A 21,714-nucleotide genomic window follows, 5' to 3' on the forward strand; every position below is an offset into this window, starting at 1 on the left:
GTTCCAACTAGAAGGCAAAATAATTTTGCCTCATCTCCTTTCTCTGAGGTGCAGCACAAAACTTTGTGTTTGCTGTGGAGAGAGGCAGTTGCTGCAGCTGAGCTAAATGTGGCACTGGGATTGCAGGTCGGTGTCCAATACCCAAGTTTAGTAAGCACAGGCAAATTGTGTTAGAATGGAGAAAAAAACAACCTGATGAAATTGGGGGATTTGGATTTGCAAACTATCTCTGCCTGTGGTAAGAACCAGGGTGGGTTTGTGTAACCTTGCATGAAGGACCGTCCCCGGTGCGTGGCCGCCGTGTACAGGCACAAGGATGTGCAGGAGCTGCTCATCCATAGCAATCAGCAGGAAGCAGGAGAAGGGAAAAAACAGCTAACATGTGCTTCCCAAAGAAGATTACACTGGCTAGGACTGCACCTTCCCTCCCTCTTGGCATCACTGGTGCATTGCTTCAGTGAATGTGCTGCCTCAGGCTCAATATTACTCTGTTCAGAGCAAGTATCTTCAAGTTTTCTCCCCAAATACTCTGGAGACCTGCTGTGGTCTTGGAGTTGGAAATCTAACCCTTGCTAAGGAGAATGGCAGCCAAAGCCAGAGGGTTTACCAAGCACATGGTGACCACTCCGCTGTTGATGTTTCTCCTTCATGCAAACTCCTCCTTGTGGGGGAATTACCTGAGTGTGCTGAGTGGTTTGGGAAGAGCCCTGCAAGATGTGGGCATTGCCACAATAGAAGCAATCCATAATGATGGTATCTCATTCCTGGCAAGGCCCGCTGCCTCCCATAGCTGTGCAGTGCCAGAATGTGGAGAAAAAACCATTTTCTTTACCAGCCTCTGTTCAGATTACCCCCTGCAGGATGAATGTGATTATACTCACACCATTATCTGAGCATGCATTGCTGCAGATGTTAGCAATAAGGTTTGGCTCGAGCCTCTCAGTTTTCATCCAGGCACTGCTTCCTCTGCACTCGCAGAGGCATTTGGACTGGGCATTTTGGTCCCAGTCCATTTCTAGTTATTAAGGGTTATGTTTGCTCTTTGAAAAATGCCTTTTTCTTCTTATTTGTCTTTCTGTGGTACCGGATACTGAGGCAGCCTGTCTCACTGTGAGAAATAGAATGTACTTTTGTCCCTGGACTGGATTGATTTCCACATCTATTAAAGAAAAAGGTGTGACCCTTCCAGTCTGAATTATCCTGTGATCCTATGATCAGTTTTTATTACAATCACTATTACCTACAAAGCTTCATAGAAATCTCTCACTCTGAGGCTTTCCAGGCTGAGCTAAGCTAATTCTAAGCTAAAATGTCTGCTAGCAAGATAAAACATTATTTATCTTCAGCAAATGACTTGTTTGAAGTTTGTAATGCTGATACTCACCTGCTACTTCCAAGAGAGAAGTACTAGAGGGAAGTGATTGCTGAGGTGACAAACTGGGGGACCCAAAAGCCTTTGCTATCCCTAATTTATATGAAGATGAACATAAACCTGAAAAAAATTGAGAAGGGAAGAAGTAGCCAGACAAGCTGACTGCTGCTGTTCCCTTTTCAGGACACTGAACCATTTATCTAAAGGATTTCATTAAGCTTTCCTCTCCATGCCTGGCCTTATAAATATTTCCATTGCCCAAGGGTCTTGGTAATAACAGTAATGTAGCAGAAATTGCCTTAAATCTGCGGCAGGTTAGACAGACGGTTCTTCGTAATGCACTAAGCTGCTGTGAGTGAATTGGCACTGGATGGCCCCAATAAAGATGAAGTGTCTTTTACCATTTGGTTGCAGTAGCTCTCACCCATCTCTGCACTGCTGGCACAAGGGCTGGAGAGATTTCCATGTGGAAAGGAGCCAGGAAAGCCCGTGCTGTTAGCAGCTGGATGAACACTGGTGGCAGTGGTGTGGAAGCAGACAGCATGTGAATTTGGGGACATGAATGTCCTGTGCAGAGGGTGCTAATGAGATGACAAGAGCCCTGTACAGCTGGAGATGTGATACAGAGCACCTCCAGCTAGCAGAGATGTGCATCCTGCAGATATTAACATAAAAAGAGTTGTGCCTTACGGTTCCTTCTTCTTCACACAGACCCAGCGATTTTTCAACACCTTTCACAGATCTTCTACTGTCAGATGACAACCCAAGCAACTAATAACACAGAGACTTTTAAATTCTCCTCAATTGCTTTTTCATACTCTTAGATCAGAGATTGTCCATCCCAGCCATGTAGACAAATGGGGTATGTTTTTAGAGGCCACAAAGTTTAGGGGTATGACTTGCCCCAGATGCAGCAAGACTGCAACCCTGCTCCTGAGAGGCTGGAGATGTCTTGATCCCCTTTAGAGATTTTTAGTTGATGCACCCAGATGTGAAATCTGCTTCATTTCTGATTACAAATAGCAGTGGTCCATTTTCCCACCTACTAGAACTAAGTGTTAGGATTAAATCGGTGGAAGACAGGCCCTGCTTGCCCAGGGTCTCGTAAGAGAGGTGTCACTGATGGCCCCCTCGCTGGTAAACCAGGAGCATTGTCCCACCTGTCAGATGTCCCTCTCTGATGGGGAGCAGCACCAGGATCTGTGTTTTTCTGCATGACTCAGCTGTGTTTCTCACAGATATTTTAGTCAGCAGCACCTCTCTGCTGCATTTTTTTCACAACAAACAAGGCTTGTGCTTGTTACTAACTAAACACATGAAGCTCTCAATCTTAGCTATGCTTGTTCAGACACCCACTCTGCTACAACAACTTCAAGCAAAACATCCTCTGAGCAAACACCTCTATGCAAGGTGCACCTTATCTTCAGTTATCCAGCATCCCCTCAGCAAGCTAAGCTTGAACCGTGTGGCCAAAAGCTCCCGCCCTTCTGATGCTCTGTAGATGCTTTGCTGAATAAGATCAGAGCTAGTCAATTAAATAAATTTAAGCATGATGTTGCTAAAAGATGGTTCATTCTTGAGCATGCCAAAGCCTTCTGTACTAGGGAAGGTGCTAGGAAGGAACAAAAAAGCATTGGGAAGTGGATGAGTGGTGCCATGTGTGAGTTTTTTTGGCTTACAGAAGTGCTGGCATCAGACTAGTGTTACAGTGTTTGTTAGCTCTTTCTGCTGAAGAAAACATGAGATTCCACCTTTTCAGTAAAATCAGGGCATGCAGTCCAGCATTCTGTGCCACCACCCATCCATTTCCCAGTGCTCTCCTGGGCAATGTTCACAGCTCTTCTTGGAGACAATGCAGGACTTCATACTTTTGTTCAAGATGCTTATCTCTAAAGCCACTGAGGAACAGGTTAGACAAAACTTGTACAAAGGGTGGTTTCCCTGGCTCTCCTTTCCTTTGCTTTGCTAAATGTCTGACAGAAACACTTACAGGGGGCCCAGGTCTGAATCTATGAAGTCAGTGGGAATAAAGGTTTGTGCTTCCGTGATCAGCCATGATCAAAGCCCTGAGTGCTTCTTGACTTGACACTAAAATCTGCCATCATTCCACTTCTGACCAACAAAAATGACAGTTACTGTACCTGTCTCCATTTTTTTCCAGCAGCATCTCCTCAGTATTCCCATTGGATCCAAAGACAGTCATGAAAATACTGGCATCGGTACCACCACTTTCGATGTCTCCAGTCACAACCGTGACTTCGTAGAGGATCTGGTGAGGATTGGAAACAATTAGAAAGCCTCATTTAAACAGCTGTCCTTAACCCATGCTAAACAGGGCAACAGGCTTTCCTGGAGATCTACTTCCTAGCCAGAAAATGTTGCAACACAGCTTCTTGGTTCCTCTCCACACCATTGTTTTCAGAGGTAAAGTTAGAGATCAAAACTCACTACAGGACTTTCCATCTATGATCTTTTCTACAGAGTTTCTCAGCCTTGAAAGAGACACATTAATTGTGACAACATTTGAATCACAGAACCACAGAATGGTTTGGGTTGGAAGGGGCTTTAAAGCCCATCCATTCCCACCCCCTGCCATGGGCAGGGACACCTTCCACTGTCCCAGGTTGCTCCAAGCCCTGTTGAACCTGGCTTTGGACACTCCCAGGGAAGGGGCAGCCACAGCTTCTCTGAGAAAACTGTGCCAGGGCCTCATTACCCTCAGCGTAAAAAATTTCTTCCTTTTATCTAATCCAAGTCAGCCTTTCCTCCGTTTAAACCCATTATCCCTTGTCCTATTGCAACACCAGTGATGAAGATCTCTTAAGCTGCTTCTTCAAAGGTGTCACAACCATCACATCAATAGCTGGGTCTCCAACCTTCTGCTACCAGTGTCTGTCCCTGGTGACCTCCAGCACTCCAGACCTCCGTACTACACCAAACTCTTGCTAATTAAAAAAAAAATTCTCCCAGAAGAACAATTGTTTCTTTTTCTTGTCTGCAAAATGTTTCCCCCAAAAGTTCAGTGTTCATCTGGGCAATGTTCATTCCAATATCACTAATAGTTTGGAAGTTTAGACATCAGAATACTCTCTGTGGTACAAAGTTCAGCTATGCTGCTCTCCAAGGGGATGCTCACTGCTGCATCAGGTGCAGGGTCCTCCCAGACCTTGTGTGCAATGAAGGCATGCCAGTGTGTGAAAAGATGTTTTTTATAATTTTCACCTAATTAGCCTAAATTTGTTCTTTTCTCCTGACATGGGAACAATAAGACTTAGAATAAATATGTTAAAAATGTGCAATTCCCAGCAGCTCTCAGGGTTTTTAAGACTTCTAGGCCACTTAGATGCTTTGAAGATCATAGCCATGGTAGCGAGACTTCTGGAATTAAGACATGGAAGAATATCAAGGAACAGTCCTCCAAAAATATATTTCAAATAATGCACTGCTAGGCTAGTTTTACTGGCCTGAATTTTGGCTGTCACATAAATAAACAGTGCAAAGGAATAATATTAAAAAAATGATTTTTCACGTTTGTTTCAACCTGAGTAATCTGCTGATCACATATATTCATCCATACATATTTTAAATCTTAGCAATGCATCCTATTTTTTGTAGGAAGGAGAAGAAGAACTCTTTTACCAATGCATTGAAGGCTTTTAATGACTGTGGTGGACATTGAGTAATTTCTCAATGTATGGGAAGGCAAATACTCAATTTAAAGCAAAAAGAGGGAATATCAAGCCAAGAAGAAAATTAAGTTGAATGGATACATACAGCTGTACAAAAACCAGGCAGGAAAAAAAAATTGAAAAAAAAGAAAAGTGTTAATCTTCCCAATGATGCTAAACATATCAGTTTTCTTTAAACTCTAAGAAAACCTGTAAGACTCAGTTTCTAACTACAGCTCTTTATGAGGGAACAGTCCCAAATTCCCTCAACTAGGAGACTGATCAGAAAGTCACATGCTCACTTCTGGTTTCATGTCCCAAGCATCTCCCCAGATTTCCTTCAAATTTCCTATCATGTTTCTGGCCCAACATCATAGGAAAAAATTTGTAGTTAGATGTCTCTTGCCTAAAATAGTGTCTATTTTCGGCATGCTTATGAAAATAAATATTCAGGATTGTGCTTTTAAAGGAAGACTGAACATAAGTCTTCATTAACATCCACTTCAATCTACAGGCAAGGCATCAGCTCACCAATAGGAGTTTGGAAATCTCATCCAGGAGGTTAAATGACAGATGGGACATTTTTATGAGATTGGTTTTAACCTTGGTATTAAGTGCGATGCAGGTTTTTATACCCTCTTAGGTCAATTCCACCACTGAAATCTGCATTAATTTGGTGAATCCTTCCCAAATGCTAAAAATGTTATCAAGTTTTTGCATGTCTGGGGAACAAAGATTTCAGGAGAATATCTTTAGCTTGGGAATCAAGAGCAGCATAGAGGAAAAATAATGTAGTATGAAAGTGTAACCTGACTGTAAATAGAAGCACATCTATAGAGATTTTAAATTGCCACACAGGTATTTAAACACAGTGTTATTTTCACATTCATCCAGACTGTTACTTCTGCTACAAATCTTACATCCAAAATCAGCATAGCTCAGCTTTCCAATTTGTACTTGTTTGAAATATGGCATAGCAGATATTACTTCAAAATTCAGATATTTGAATGGAAAGACTATAGAGTTTTATTCATCACTGATTCAACTTTAATGAGTTGTTCTCACCAAAGATCAGGCTTACAATTGTTTTCATGTTTCAACAAATTCCAGCAAATTAGTTTCCCTATCTCCTATTAAAAAATCTGGTATGTATGGAGAGATTAAAATATTAGGATATTTCCACAGCTCTAATCTGATGAGTTGGAAGTATTCCTTCACCTTGAAGGTGCTCCCACTTTATGGGTACCAGGTGATTCAGTGGGTGACAAGATGAGGACAGGCTGCTGAACTGTGTCCTACCTGCTCTGCCCTTCCTTCTATGCCATGGCTGCATCCAGCCAGCCTCACTAACCAGTGCTCTAAACAATCATGATTCTAAACCATGCCTAAAGATATTGTTAATAAAATAACATAGGAAAGGAAAGCAAAGAGAAAGCTCAAGCCACTTACAAAAGTCAAGGTATGAGAGCTGCTGACACATGTCCTATGTCAGTAGAGGTTCCTGCAGCAGCTAAAGGCACAAAGTGAGCCTGGTGCCTACCTTGATGCCAATGTTAACACATTCTGCATCCAGGATGTTGAGGATTCGTGATGTGAGCCCGTCACCTTTGTCTCTGGCCAGCCAGCACTTGCAGACAAAGTTGTACATGACGCCTTTGGTGGGCACGACGATGTTGAGCTCTTCCATCATCCAGCAGCTCTCAGGGGTAGCACCATCATGCCCCACCTGTAAGGGCCAGAGAGAAAACACCTCCATGTGAAAGGGGATTTCTCTGGACAAGGGTGATTCACCCAGTAATGAAGGACTCAAAGTCTACACACACCATCACAACAAACCATTCCACAAGGGGATGGAGGGAACTCTGAAACAGTGCCATTGCTGTGAGAAGGGAGCTCAGGTCATCAGCTGTTGTGCATGAGGGAAGGCCAGACTCAAAAAAAGCAAGGTAGGCTGGACTGACTTACATGAAAACATGTCCAGTCTCTTCTTAATCTGCACCTGCTCTATTAACCTCTATATGCTCATTTTGCAGTTGGCAGCAGACATATTCCTCCACCTTTATAAGCCTTTCCACTTCTGTCACAACGCTTGGAAGTGATTATTCAAAGCTTTATAGCCAACAGGAAAGATGCAGCTCAGCAAACACCCACATGTATTATTACAAGCACTTCCCTCACAAATCCACATAGAAGTGAACTAAATGTATGAGGCTGTTTCTCTTCCCGTCTCCTTAGACTGCAAAAGCTCTTGTCTTTGTACAGGAGACAACAGATGGAGCTTACATCTGTAGCTGGTTGATTTTCAAGGACCACCTCCTGGTACATTCCAGCCTCAAGAATGATCTGTCCTGGAGACCAGGAAGTCACACAAACGCCACAAGCCTGAATGGATGACCAAGTTCCTGACAAAATTTAAATGGAAAAAGAAAGAATACTAGAAGTGGCAGCAGGGGCAGAGGTCCTGCAGAAATACAGAGATATTGCACAACTGTGCAGGGATGAGTTTATGAAAGCCAGAGCCCACCAGGAGCTGAATCTGTCAAGAGCCAGTGTTCCTGCAGGTATATCAGCAGCAAAACTATGTTGACAGTGTAAATTCTCAAAGGACCTGCATGTGTCCCTCTTAAAGAAGGTGGGCAATTCAACCTGGGGCAGACTTGGAAGCAAAATTATGCATCCAGGTTGATGGATAAGCCTTGGTCAGACAGTAATTCCAATGAGCTACCTGCCCATAGAAGACCTACCTGCACTTCATTATTTTCAGAGCAAGTGTTTGTGTAGTTTCTGGGAAAATGAGGTCCTTAGTTCTCACTGGTTTTTGTTTTTAAATTATTAGGATATTTAGGGAGTCTCAGAAAGCAATTTTTAATAACAGATTCATCTAGGGTGATATATCTGTGGTATCTATTTTTTTCCCAAAAAACAAGTGATCTTTTCTGTCTGATGGTCTCAGTCATCACTGCTATTAGGAGTATTATTGCTGTACTAACATCTGTGCAGCTGCAGAAAATTAGAGCTAACCACTAGGGAAATTCAAGTCTACAATGGATGCATTAATCCTCTGATTCTTGGGGTGTGAGGTGAATGGGAATATAACACTTGCCTTCCCATTCCCTCTCTGCCAGCTTGGCTGAGCATTTCCAAGCCCAAAGTCAGAGTTTTTGTGCAGCTCTGTTGCAGGATGGTATGGATGAGGCAGCGGGGAAAGTTCAGGGCCGTGGTTCTGTAGTGAAGCAGGGACAAAGCAGCTGGAGGGAAAATCCTACTGAGCCTAATAAAGTTTGCTGGTCTTTTGGGTTCATAGCACACCCCCACCTGCCCACATCACAGAATCATAGAACAGTCTGGTCTGCAAAGGACTTCAAAGCCCATCTCATTCTAACCCCGCTGCTGTGGGCAGGGACACCTTTCTCTATCCCAGGTTGCTCCAAGCCCCATCCAACCTGGCCTTGGGCACTTCCAGGGGTGGGATATCCACAGCTTCCCTGGGTGAAGTATCATTCCAAGACATTGCTAGGATGCCACATTTTCACAGCAAACTTCAACTTCTTTGATATCAGCGACAGCCAGAAGGGAACAACATGTGCATCCAGCTGCCTTGGAGAACCTGTGCATGAGCAGATTTCCAAGGACCTCAAGAACAATGTAAATTCTGGGACAAATTCAATCAGTGTCAGCCAAGTCTTGCCTATGGCTGGACTTTAGGAGCAGAGTATCAGGATTTGACTTTCAATTCCAGGCAAGTCTTTAGACAGACCATGCCAATACACTGAATAATCCCAAGCCATGGCCACACCAGCAGTGTAGCCTGGAAGTGCACACCAATATCACAGTAAGAGGTTTGGGCTGAGATGTTTGACCTAAATTAGAATGACAGAATTTCAAAGGCAGGTAGATCCTTGCTTGGGCTGTTTGAAAACTTTTGTAACTTGTTCCTACTGTCCTTGAGGGACTGCACATCCCTGAGACTGTGATGCACAATTTATACTGAGCAGCTCACGATCACATAGAAACTGAACACAGTGGCAGGGGGAAAATCTGAAAGAACTTTTGTGGAAAGAAGGTTCAGAGAATACTAGGGAGACCTGAGGGTCAGGTCCCTAGTCACTGAGGGAGTGGACTTGCACTTGCAACATTCGTGTGTCCTTGATTTTTCTCTGTGTTCATGATGGAGAAAGGCTCTGAACCCGAAGAGGTTTATAAAAACAAACCAATGCAGCCTCTCCTAGACACACCTGTGTCTCTCTGCAGCAACAACAGTCTAAGAACAGAGATATTTTCATTCATTAGGAGAAGAAATATTAAAACTTATTTTGAAAACACAGTGTAAAGTGTCTACACCAAATAACTTGTCTTACTTATTTTCATGTCAGCGTGTCTATTGAAGTACACCAGTAGTAAATATTGTATTTGTAGGCTTACAAGACAGGAATAAACAGGCCGCTTTCAAATTACTTTGTGTTCCACTGTTTCTGCTTTCAGTGGAGTGTATGTGTAGCAGGAGCATAATATCAAACTAAAAGTAGCATCACACTGCAAATCTCACAGTCCTGATAAATGGTACATTCTACTGCCTGGGTTATACAGGGGGCTCCTGGAAACTTAATCCTCATACTATGCTATTTTCACATGGTAACTCATATTCAGAACTTTTCACCTTCTACACAAACAGACAAATGCCAAATCCAAGAACGAACTGTTCCTCACTTTTCCCAAGTAGATAACTAGCAATTTTCTGCAATGTCCCTGAACGCTGCAATTTTCTAGAAGGAAAATGCGGACTGATGCCATGGCAACCACGGCAGACTAGCACATCAGTGTCATTGCTGGGACACAGGTCCAAAAGAAGGGTCCTTCCAAGCTGAGGGCACTGCATGAAGGAAGGCAGAAGGCCAGGAGCAGGTGGCTCCTTCAGCTGCAAGCTGGGGAGTTACAAACCAGAAGGGAAAATTGAGCCAGGGGTGAGACAGCAGATTGGTGAGATCACTGAGTACAGGGGTGAAAGAGCGCAGAAGAACATCACCAGCTTGAAAGATTATTTCTTTTTCTATCTCTCTACATTTGATTTGCAACCTTTTAACTTGTTTCCCACTTGTATTCCTTTTCAAATAAATTTTTGCCTTGCCTCTGCCTATTTCAAAGTGTCTTCTCCTACTTTCTTCTGTTTTCTACCCATTCCCTACCCTTTTCACTGTCTCTTTTCCAGCACCCCTTTCTATTTCTTTCTTCAGGCTTCTCTTCCTGTCTCTGACACTGAGGAGTGATACTGTCATTTTCCTTCCTCTCTATCCCACTCCATGGCTGTTTCCACATGTGCACTGGCTGGAAGAGAAGGATTGGTACACTTGCTTCACTATCAATGTTTGACCTCGAGATGGGCTAGACGGAAAGCGCCACATACACATAGAAACCAGGCACTTGGAGTGCATTAAGAAAATGTCATGATAATAAACTCAAATCTGATAACAGAGATTTCTCAAGATGTCAGACTTCATTGCTTGAGTGAAAGGTAGCGCAAGTGACTCAGTCTCTCAGCTGCAACAACAGAACATACAGATGCAAAGATTTTCTTATTAGTTATGATTTCTCTCTCTTTCTTGTCTCTTTCCAATTATACAAGCACACACATCAACAGGCAGGTTTACTTCCACAGAGGGATAGGTGTAAAAATAAGATTAAATAGGCTCCTCTATTCCTCAGGTGCTGTGGGTTTCAGTACTTGAGGGGATGGAGCAAGCTTTCAAGAGATGGAACTGCCATATGAAAAAAGAATGATGTACACAAACACTCTGGAATATTCATGTGAAGTTTAAGCCCAGTGATGGAAAGTCTATGCAAATTGTGTCTCCCTGAGCCATAACAGAAAAAATGGTTCCTGTATCGAAATCTATTTGTGCACATTACTTACAAATTATGATTAATTTTCTTGTCTAAGCCTGTGTCCTCCAAGCTGTGAAAACAATTTTCATGGTTAGCTAGGAAATTATACAAGATGTGTTCCTCACAATTTATGAAACCCAATTGTAAGTAGTGAAAAAAATCAACTAGGAAAAAGACCAATGGAGAACTGCATCCTGGGAAGCTTCACTGCATCTGGCAATAGAAGGCATTGAGTAAGAAAAAGCAGTGCCAGAGATGGGACAAAACTGGGACGTGTTACAACTTCTTTACAATTCATAATTATCTTCCACCTCACAAGGATCCTGGTTTTATGCGAAGTAAAGCATACTTATTGACAGGTTGAGACACATGCGAAATCTCATCAGCACAGTCCTGTTTGCATTCCTTTTAGACCCAAGAGCCTTTCCTTCTCTGCTAAGAATATCAGAACCACGTGCTTTCTTTGGCCACACATTTCATACGCCTCCAGCACTCGCGCTGCATTCACAACATACCTCCACTTTTTTGATCTCCCCAACATCTAGGCCCCAAACCGAGAATTTCTCCACAGAGCCATCTGCAAATTCATCCTTTCCTTCTGGGAGATCCAGCCACAGCCTCTCGGTCTGCACTTTCTGCGGGCCCATGATGATGATGAACACGCGGCTGTCGGTGCTGGAGTCGTACTCCGTGCCTGTCGTGACGGTGATGTGGTACGGGATCACTGCGACAAAGAGAGGTTCATTCATCAGAAAACCCGCACACATAAGCACTTGTACAAGACTTGATAAAACCAGGGACTCGTCCCATCAGAGGGAGCAGCTGTGCATGCCAAATAGGCTCACATCCCATTGAATTCATTTGGAGGAGCGATAACATCATGCTTTGTTGGGCTACAAGTGTGCTTTGGAGACTACTTTCCCACGGTGCGCTTGGGACTGAATTCTGCGAGGGTTAATTTCCCCAGACAACCCTACTGGCTGCAAGGAGGTTATAAGTCCAGATTTCTCCCTAACGGATGACAGAACAGCAAAAGGCTTGAATCCTTATTGACACCAAGAGACCTTCCTGAAGATGAGTCTGAGCACCTAAATCTTAAACAGGCTATTAGGCCAAAGTGATCTTACACTCCCCGTTCAATAAAGACAAATAAATCTGTGCTGACTCCAAGGTAAGCCATCACCATCTGAATGTCCCAGAACAACCACAAATGCTCTCCTTTGTGCCTCATTCAAGGTTTGCTGTGATCTATGGAGCAGCTCAGGGTTTCAGCATCCCTGTACAAACCCAGACAGAGGAGAACAATCCGTGTATTAAAGGTAAGTCACTCAATAATTCTATGCATTGCGTAATAATTTTGGCTGGGGGAGAAACCTTCAGGGCAAGACTTGGTAAAAGAGGAGGTGGTTTTTCTGTGGTTTTCAGAAATTTCAGTTCAGCTGTTAAAAGGGAGGAAGTGCCAGACTGCTTTTCAAGGGCTTTCCAAAAGCTCATTTGGGTAAGCTGAGCAGGCGGTGCAGAATTAGTCGCTGAATACTCGTTTGATTTCTCAGAGCATTTGTGCAGGGCTGTTCAAACAGTTCTGACAAGACTCAGAGCTCTGAAACTTGCTTCGTCACAGACTCGAAACAGCCTGGCTTCATCATCACTTTTCTGATTTAAAAAAAAAAAAAAGGTTTATAAATTGACAAAAAGAACCCTTGGCTGGTTTTCAAATTACCCAAGACTGACATCTAATTTTGCTTTATGATGACTAACAACATTTTTGAGGTGGGGGTTGTACTAGAAATTCACATCAGACACAGAATACTTGTGCAACATCAGGGAAAGCATGAATTCATACTGATCAAATCTGTCCTTACCCCTGGATCGAGCAGAACCCAAAAAGATTCATTCAGCCCCAATTTGAGGATTTTGTGTACCAACACAAAATGAGCTGATGATTAGGCAAGATTTATTCTCCCATTTATGGCGTAATTTACATTCCAGTGGGTGCATCAGCACAATGATACACAATGCATTTAGCAGGAAAAAGGGTTTAGCTGTAGTCAAGGCAGATTTTATAAGTATATATTGAGAGGTCATGTTTAGGACATCTCCAGACCTTTAAATAAAGTATATTTTGAATAGGGACAACATTTGATTTTATACAGGTTTTGTCCTGTTCTCCTGTGACAGACTAAGTTCAGAGAACTACCAGCATTTCTAGCTGATCCTTAAGCCAAGGTACTTGAAACACCTATGAAAAAGAAAGAGGAACTACGCCTAACTGTAATTTCCCACTTTACGTAATGGATACAGAGATATAGAATAGCTTACTATCAGAGAGCAGGAAACATTCTTTGCAGTTCTTTCCTCTGACAACTGGAAAAGGGATCATTAAATTCATTTATCTTCCCTCTCTGTTGCCTCCCTCTTTATCTGGGATTCATACTTCCCTTTTTTCACACACGGGAGGATGCAAATCCTGGGGTAAGCGGCCACAGCAGGACACCACAGGTCCTCCAGCCCATCTTCCTTTGTCCTTGAGTGCCAGCACAGGGTTCAGGCTGCTCAAGGCCACGTGTTCTCCTCACAGCAGGATGGGTTTCCTCAGGGATCCATCCATGCCATCTCCAGGGCTGCTTTCCAGCATGGGGGAAGGTTCCCAGTTCAGACCTATGCAGCATCCTAGCCAAGCGGACTTTTCCCGGAGCTCCATCCTCACCTGCTCCATCTCCTGCCCCTCAAAGGCATTTGCCAGTTTGGTCACGGCAGAGTCAGGACTGGGCTGAGTGACAAAAGTCACTCCCTTTCCCAGCCAACTCCCAATACCACTTCCTTAGTGAACCAGCTGAGCTGGCTTTTTATCCGGCTCAGAAGGTGGCTGCCTGGCTCACCCAGTTCATCTTATCTGGCATTCCTTCAGGAAGCAGTTTCCTTAATGAGGCCATGTCACTGAACAGAGATAGTGGTGACGACAAGCTCCAGGACTCAGAATAAAAAAGACCACCCTGGCACAATGGGGATGATGGGAACTGTCCTAGCTCTGCTGGAGAGGGGTCCTCATGGGAACTGATGGTATTTTACCCATTATTTGTGAAACTACATGGAATGCCAACATGGCAGATGTTATCCATTGTCACAGCACAGAAGTAATATCAGAAGGAACATGGAAATCACTTATTTTTTATTTGAGCACAATGTGGGATTACAAAAGAAGGGCAGCCGCAAGACACATGGGTTGCAGGTCGGGTTTAGTGATGTGCAGCATTACATCTGCTTCCCAAATGAAAGGTGTGGGATGTGCAACCCAGGTATCAAACCACCACAAGCTACTGGGCACCAGAGGAGCAGCAAACCATCTGTGTGAGCACCCTTGGACTCTGTGTGAGTCCCCCTGGAGAGCTATCTTAAACTCCTATGGAAAATTACATCATTTTCACTTTGTTTACCATGGAAGTTTAAGATAGGTTAAATCATTTTGCACTTGCTGTGGATTAAGAGCACATAGACAGTAACTGTGATGCAGCTGCTGCCCAGTTAGCCAATACAACACAGTATTGTAATCATACATCTAAAATCTTAATCTAAAGCTAAAAGGCCCCCTGTAGGATATCAAAGAACCATAGGTTCAGTTTAGCTGATAAGTCATTGTCCTAGAACAGAGAGGTAGTCATAAAAAGGGTATATAAATAATAAAATCATAGAATCATAGAAAAGCATGGGTTGGAAGGGACCTTAAAGTTTATCTCATTCTAATCCCCCTGCCATGGGCAGGGACACCTTCCACTAGACCAAAATGACAGCTGTTGTGATGCCTGCTATGTGTGGTAAAGAAAAAACCTGAAGGGTTCTAAAATAAATCACATTTAAATTCAAATGAAATAATATTTCACCTTGAAATACCATCTTGATTAAGTCAAAGAAACAGTTTGGAAACACTGAATTTACTGTGAATTTCATGACTTATGCCACTGTTGAGGTCAGAGACCTGCAGGAAAAGCAACAAACACAGAAACACAAGCCCTGATCCAGCCTTTTCAAAAGGCTGAAAGAAAAGCACAAGAAAAGGAGAAATAATTTGCTGTTCTGCCTCTGCTTGCTCTTCAGCAGCATGAAAGCAGCCTCTTAAGCACTGAAAGCCAGAGCACACGGATGCATACAACCAAACACTCAGGCACGATCACTCACGTGAGCCTTCCTCTGCCGCCTTGACCAAGCTGGATTTTCTGGGCTCCTTCGGGTTGGCATTGCTGTCCTGGCTGGACACGCTGAGAGAGGAGCCATCCAGGCTGCTCCGCTCGCCGTTGTAGCTCTAGTTGGGAGGCATGTTTGGGAGGGTAATGAGGCTGAGTGCTCAAGTGCTGTCAGCTGTTCCCATGTGCCTCCAAGAACAACGTGAGAACAAATCCCCGTAGTCCCCCACGCACCTTTTTGGTCAATGTAGCTCAAATAAATGTGACTGGTATTGTACTGGTGGTCATTCATTTACTTCTTTGGTAACCCTGACAGGTCATTTTGGATGTGTGTTATAATAAGAGAAAATATAATAGACCTGAGAGTCTTGTGAGTTGTGACCTTTTCTGTGCTACCTGTCTGAGCAGGAGGAAATTCAGATCAATGGAGCTGTGCCAGAGCTCATAGAATCATAGAAAGGACCTTAAAAGTCACCTTGTTCCAACCCCCCATGGGCAGGGACACCTTCCACTACTACAGGTTACTCCAAGCCCTGTTCAATCTGGCCTTGGACACTTCCAGGGATGGGGCAGCCACAGCTGCTCTGAGCAATCTGTTTCAGTATTTCACCATGTTCACAGGGAAGAATTTTTTCCTAATATCAAATCTAAACCTACTCTCTTTCAAACTGAACCCATTGCCCTCTTGTCCTGTCACTCAAAGCCCTTGTAAATTGTCTCCCTCCATTTTTCTTGTCAGCTCCCTTCAGGTACTGGAAAGCCGCAATTAGGTCATCCCAAAGCTGCCTCTTTTGCAGGCTGAACAATCCCAATTCTCCCGATCTTTCCCCACAGAGCTCCTCCATCCCTCTGATCATCCTGGTGCCTCCTCTGGGTTCAGTGCAGCAGCTCCAGGTCCTTGTGCTGTTGTTCCCCAGGGCTGGGGCAGCTCTGCAGGTGGGGTCTCACCTGAGCGGGACAGAGGGGCAGAATCCCCCCTCCCCTGCTGTCCACACTGGGGATCAGCACGGGGGGTTCAGGGCTGGGGCAGGTCCAGCTCTCACCCCCCAGCACCCCCAGGTCCTTCTCCCAGGGCTGCTCATTAGGTACAGGTCAAATATCATAAGAGGCAGAGTACTGCAGCTCTGAGTGATATGAAACACCAATTGTGTTTGAAGAGTTACTGACAATGCATTTGGTGTCATTGCCCAATAAATGTGAGGCTCTCACCACACAGTCAAATCATTAAAAGAAAATAGGAGTGATTAGTTTTTCCTTGTTATGAATTGATATAAGCAACAGGGTAAGCGTGTCCACAAGCATTCACAGCGTTGTCTGCTGCAGTTTTATGAGGCAGCATATGGCAACACTCATCCACGGTGTAACTCCTCTTACATCCGCTCCGCTGCATTCAGGATGAGTCTGGGCCAATTCCATTGATGATCATTTTAGTGGTAACTGTCAATTAAAGAGTCTCTGTATTCTGCAAAGTGGACTCCTTAAATAAAATGAACTTATAATCAGCTGCTTTATTATGTCTCATTGTATAGAAGTAACAGAAGTCTATTAATCTTGTTTGCTAATTTCAATTAGAGCATGTACCTCGAATTCCAATTAGCTACGCTAGGCCAATAAGCAATAGAGAGTGTGCAAGTAGAAAGGACATTTCACTAAAAAACATTTGAGTGCTTTGAGTGGTAGCAAAGAGACCTGGCTTTTTATGTCTGGCAGTGGTGGAATAGGGATTTGAAAAGAAGAAACCATCCAGTCCAAGTGAGGATGAAGTCAAAGGACCCAATATTCTGGTTGGAGGACTTTGAATAGTGGGACCCATTACTAACGTGCTTTGTGGGCATAGCAAGGACAGCAGCAGGGAAATGTACTCTGCTGTGGATCAGCAAGGTAGTGAACTCTCATCTGAAGAGTTCCACTTACACTCCTTGATTTTTCTGTTGAAATTGCAAATTACAGAGATAATGATAATGGGCTGAGAGTGGCCTTACTTTCAGGTCTTGTCTGAAAATCAGAAATTCATTCTGGATTAGCCAAAAGCCCTCACAGTCCCTAATGAGCTGCCTTGGACTTCAACCAGATATCCAACAATTTTATTTTTATGAGTAACAGTGGAATCTGCTTTGAGCCATAATTGTACCTGTTCATAAAGTGTACGCTCTATCTTTTTGTCCTCTTTCTTTCTAGAGAGCCAGCGCTCGCACAGGAAAACGAACGACTCCTCTGTGGTTTCATCCAGGATCTCCACTTTTTCCAGAAACCAGTCAGGACTGAACATGCTATTGTCGTGACGAATCTTGATCTTGTATAAGATGCCAAGGTCCACGGCCTGTATCGTGAACATGTCCTCCTGCAGGGTGTTCAAGAGCAGTTGGTTTTGTTAACAAACTCTCAACGGATCATCTACTGGAAAAAAGCAAAAAAGGGAGACTACAGAACACACGTTTAAATTCCATATTGCTGGATGGTGTTTAGCTAAAAGCTTTGCAGAAGTCCATAGAGGCATATCTGTTAGCTAAAACTGTTCTTCAGGGAAGTGTTTTAAAACCTGTTTTTGCTAGGAGGGGAGCTGCAAAAAACACCACTTTTACAACCAGTTAGAATATTGAAATCCTGGGAGATTTTTTTAGTTTCAGTATACTCCCCTTTCTAATCCAGTTGGATTTGTATGAGCAATCCAGATAAAACAATCCTTGCCACCATTATATCCAAGCGACTCACAGGATGACCACAGAGCATCACTTTTGGTGTTATTTTCTCAAACGCAGCCACAGTTTAAGTCCCATCAATTTATCAAGTTTTGTGGTGAATTCCAACATATACTGTGTACGTGCAAACCAGTTGCACAGGCACTGTGGGAATCTGCAGCTCACAGCTCCAGCCAGTTTACATGGACCAAGCTCATAATTTGTCCATCAGTGAGTTCATAGGAACATCTGCCTGTTTGCTGCAGTGCCTGTCAGTTGTAATACCCAGCTGACAATCCATACAAAGCATTTTAAGAGGTAATGAACGTGGTAAATGGAATCAATCAATTCATCCCTCAAAGGAAAACTCAGCCTATAAAGACAGCCATTGACTTGATAGGTTAAAGACTGAGAAATGGAAAGTGTCGTTAACCCTTTGCATTTGTACCTGTCCTCTTTCAAACTTGTTGAAGTTTGTTTCGGATTTACTGAGTTTTCTCTCTCCCATGTCCCCCAGGTCTCCATAGATATTTAGAAAGACATTAGCATCTGTTCCAGCACCATAGATATCCCCAGTGAACACACTGATCTTGTAGGTGTGAACTGCAGAAAGAAACAGAGATGATTTCTGGTCAGATGGAATATTAATATCCATGTTAGGTACTGAATTTACCTAAGAAATTGATCCCCAGATTTTCTGCTTGTTGCTTTGTAGAGGTTTTTCTTTCAGGTTTCTGATTCAAAGACTGGAGCATCCTGGGGCTGACATTTGCTGACTTTCCTTTTCTCCATCTAATCAATGCCTGTGTGTTGCTTTGATCACACAGTTCACAGTTAAAAATGCAGAGAATCATCATGGTCATTACTGGATGGGAAGTCGATAGAGGTGAGGGAACTCAGCACCTTTTCATAGGGAGGCTCGAGGGACACAGGTCTGAGAGCAAGTCATTCAGTGCTGTGAATCCTCAATACTCCATCTTCCATAAACAAAGACTGGGAATTCAGAAGTGCAATTACTACAGGAGTTAATGGCATGTATCTCTATAAATTCCCCAAACAGACAGAGAACAGGTTTCTGGGTCCTTTTGCTGAGAGAGTATTTAATTAAGGAAGGGCTGGAGCTATGCTGTTTAAGTACCCTTTCTCTTTAGCTTGCTCAATGATGAGACAATAAAACCTCATCAAGCCTTTAGTAATGTGCTTTACCAAACCTGTTAAATACTCCTATTTTTATTTTGCTACTCTTCCCCCAGTTATATGGGGAAAACAAACAGTTACTGAAAGCATCCTCTCCAGGAAAACAATGAGGGTCTGTACAAGTCTCTGATTACCCTGGTGGCACATGAGCCATGGAGAATGCCTCCCTGCAAATCCTAGGGCAATGCAAATGAGCAAGAGGCACAAAGTCTTAGTTAGGATTCTGCGTGCGCTAACAACGTTGAAGAAAATTGCTATATAGTCTTTTTCTTCTTTCACAGTAAAACCGACCGTATTCTGCTTCATCATCCATGAAAGGTTTCCATTGATTTCTCTGAGAAATGGATCAGAGTCATCATCTGAGCACATCCACCACGACTCTGTGCAGTGCTGGATTTTCTGGCTTGCCTCTTCACATACATCCTACAGAGTTAGAGCTCCATATTTGAGAGGCAACTTCTACTCTAGTAATGAAGAAAGCAATGTATATTGTCTAATTAGTCAATGCACCCCTCTTTCACCTTTGCTTGCTAGTTCCAGAGACCACTAGGACTAAAATGCAGCCTATTACAAAAAACCCCATGATCCTCAGAATACCACAAGCTGATATTCCATCACTATCATTTACACTGTGTTACTGCCTAAGATGTATGAGGACTCACAGACATTCACAATATTTAATTCTTGTCCCAGATATTTTATATCTAAAACAGAAGACCCCAAACTCAGCCCTAGCTTCACACCAGAAGAAACCATGAGTTATCCAAAAATTATATTCCATAGATTATAAAACTTGTTTTCAGGCTTTGCCTTCAGAAGGAAAAGTGAGTCACCCACGTTAATTAACAAATGGTAACTGATCTAAGGTAAAGCAACAGAAATTAACAAGTTAAGGAAAATGTCATGAAGGCACCTAGAAGTCATAGAATCATTGAATCATCAATTTGTTTGGGTTGGAAGAGACCTTTAAAGGCCACCTAGTCCAACCCACCTGCCATGGGCCATGACACCTTCCACTGGACCAGGTTTATCAGAGTCCCATCCAACCTGAACTCAATGTTTCCAGGAACGGGGCATTCACTGCTTCTCTGGGTCACACTTGCTGGTGTTTTACCACTTAGTAGTTGATATTAAAATTGTCTTTGCCTCTGCAGGAGAAGAAATCTCCCATGAACTACCATGTAGTTCCTAACAGGAGGAAGGAGGACAGCAGTCTTCCTCCCAGCAAGGCACCTCTTCCCTTGGCAATGGAAAAAAATCCACATTAATTCCATTCTGACAATGTTCTACGGTAAATGCAAATCAGACTCTGAAAGAAAAGAAACAGTGAGAGAACTTATTTTCTCCATTGACTCATCTTGTTGCCAGATGCAAGAGTTGAGAATGAAAATGGCAGTTGAATTCTTTTTGCTCTGCTCAGGATGAGGAAGTTCATGACCTCTCTCAAGGACATAATGAGCTCTGGGTGCGAAAAGGAGATTCTTTTCTAGAGGAAAAAGAGGTACAAATAGCTGGGCATACAGAGAAGCAATGATTTAGGGGTGAAATTTCAGTTCTTCTTCACTTGTTTCAGCTACTGATAAGGCCAAACAATGAACGTCACCACTTTATAAGATGGGCTCAGAACTGAATAAGAATTTATTCTCCTGAGAGGCAATTTAATGAGGTGAAGGTGGCTGCAGTGACCCAGATTTCTAAAGGTTATGTATTTGTACCTGAAGGGTAGTAGGCAAAACAACTCTGGAAGGAAAAAAGAGCATTAATTAGACTCATAGGATAGGAAAGGAAAGGGCTAAGTGCACAGGACAGGTGAAGTTGGGCAAATGAGTGAAGATGTTAACACAGCCTGGAAAACAAGATGTAAGAATTTTGTTAGGCATCAGAGGAGATATGCAAACTATGGGTGTCAAAGGGTGTCTGTGACAGGTTCTTAAAAGCTTCACCGGAAAATAATGATGCTATTGCACAGAAGTGCTCCAGGTGTGAGAGAGGCCAGGGAACGGGAAGGGAAAGTAGAGTTAACAGTCGTATCAGCATTGCACTGAACCACACATCCAAATGTTTTGCTCCAAAAAAATAAGGTAAATCATCCCTACCTACTCCTAGGATTATATTACCTTCTAAAGCATCTTCAACTTCTTCTTCTATCTGCTTGAGTGTCCCATCCTTCAGGAGCTTTTCAGTAAAAATATCAGATGGCACCAGTTCTCTGATAGTCTCGCCATCGTCTTCAGACTTTGCAAGCCATCTTTCACATGGAAATGTGACAGTTTCCGAGCCCTGGAGTAAACATGACAGAGGAAACCTCTTCAAAACAACATGAACACACGCTAGCATTTCCCCTTTGAAAATACTCTGACATGCAGGCAAGGATTTTCAACTCACGTATGTGTGCGTGTGCATGTAGAGGCAGACGTAAAATAGCACATAGAAATGTATTTCCTCCAGAAAGAAGACATCTGAGGACTCTCAGAGGAAGCACTGAACATGCAGCAGAAAACAGGATTCCCAGTGGGTGTGTGAGAGTGGCTGTATGGTCCAGTAGATCTCTGCCCTTCCCAGTATTAGAGCTTGTACATTCCTAATCAGGACTGCACTTTTCCTGCTGAAGTTATGTTTTACTGAGACTCTGAAATTCCTCTCCAACACTTATTCAGGCAGCATTTTCTTTGAAGCCAGTAGAGCTTTTTTTTTTTTTCCTGAGCTCAATACTTCATGATTTCACCCTATAATTCTGTGAC

The 21,714-nt window shown here is 43.2% G+C and overlaps 1 protein-coding gene across 1 annotated transcript in view; it reads right to left on the bottom strand.

Annotated features, from left to right (window-relative positions):
• LOXHD1 (lipoxygenase homology PLAT domains 1) overlaps positions 1-21,714 on the bottom strand; it is a gene marked incomplete at both ends in the record, with an annotated part of 149,168 nt that overhangs the window by 32,313 nt on the left and 95,141 nt on the right. The window contains 7 exons of the mRNA XM_082301722.1: positions 3,514-3,641; positions 6,581-6,766; positions 11,436-11,644; positions 15,094-15,217; positions 17,230-17,439; positions 18,225-18,379; positions 21,091-21,253. Coding sequence (XP_082157848.1) covers positions 3,514-3,641; positions 6,581-6,766; positions 11,436-11,644; positions 15,094-15,217; positions 17,230-17,439; positions 18,225-18,379; positions 21,091-21,253 — 1,175 coding nt within the window. The remainder of the gene's footprint in view (positions 1-3,513; positions 3,642-6,580; positions 6,767-11,435; positions 11,645-15,093; positions 15,218-17,229; positions 17,440-18,224; positions 18,380-21,090; positions 21,254-21,714) is intronic.

The sequence above is a fragment of the Coloeus monedula genome (assembly GCF_965178545.1).
Source record: "Coloeus monedula genome assembly, chromosome: Z".
In the NCBI taxonomy this organism is placed as follows: domain Eukaryota; kingdom Metazoa; phylum Chordata; class Aves; order Passeriformes; family Corvidae; genus Coloeus; species Coloeus monedula.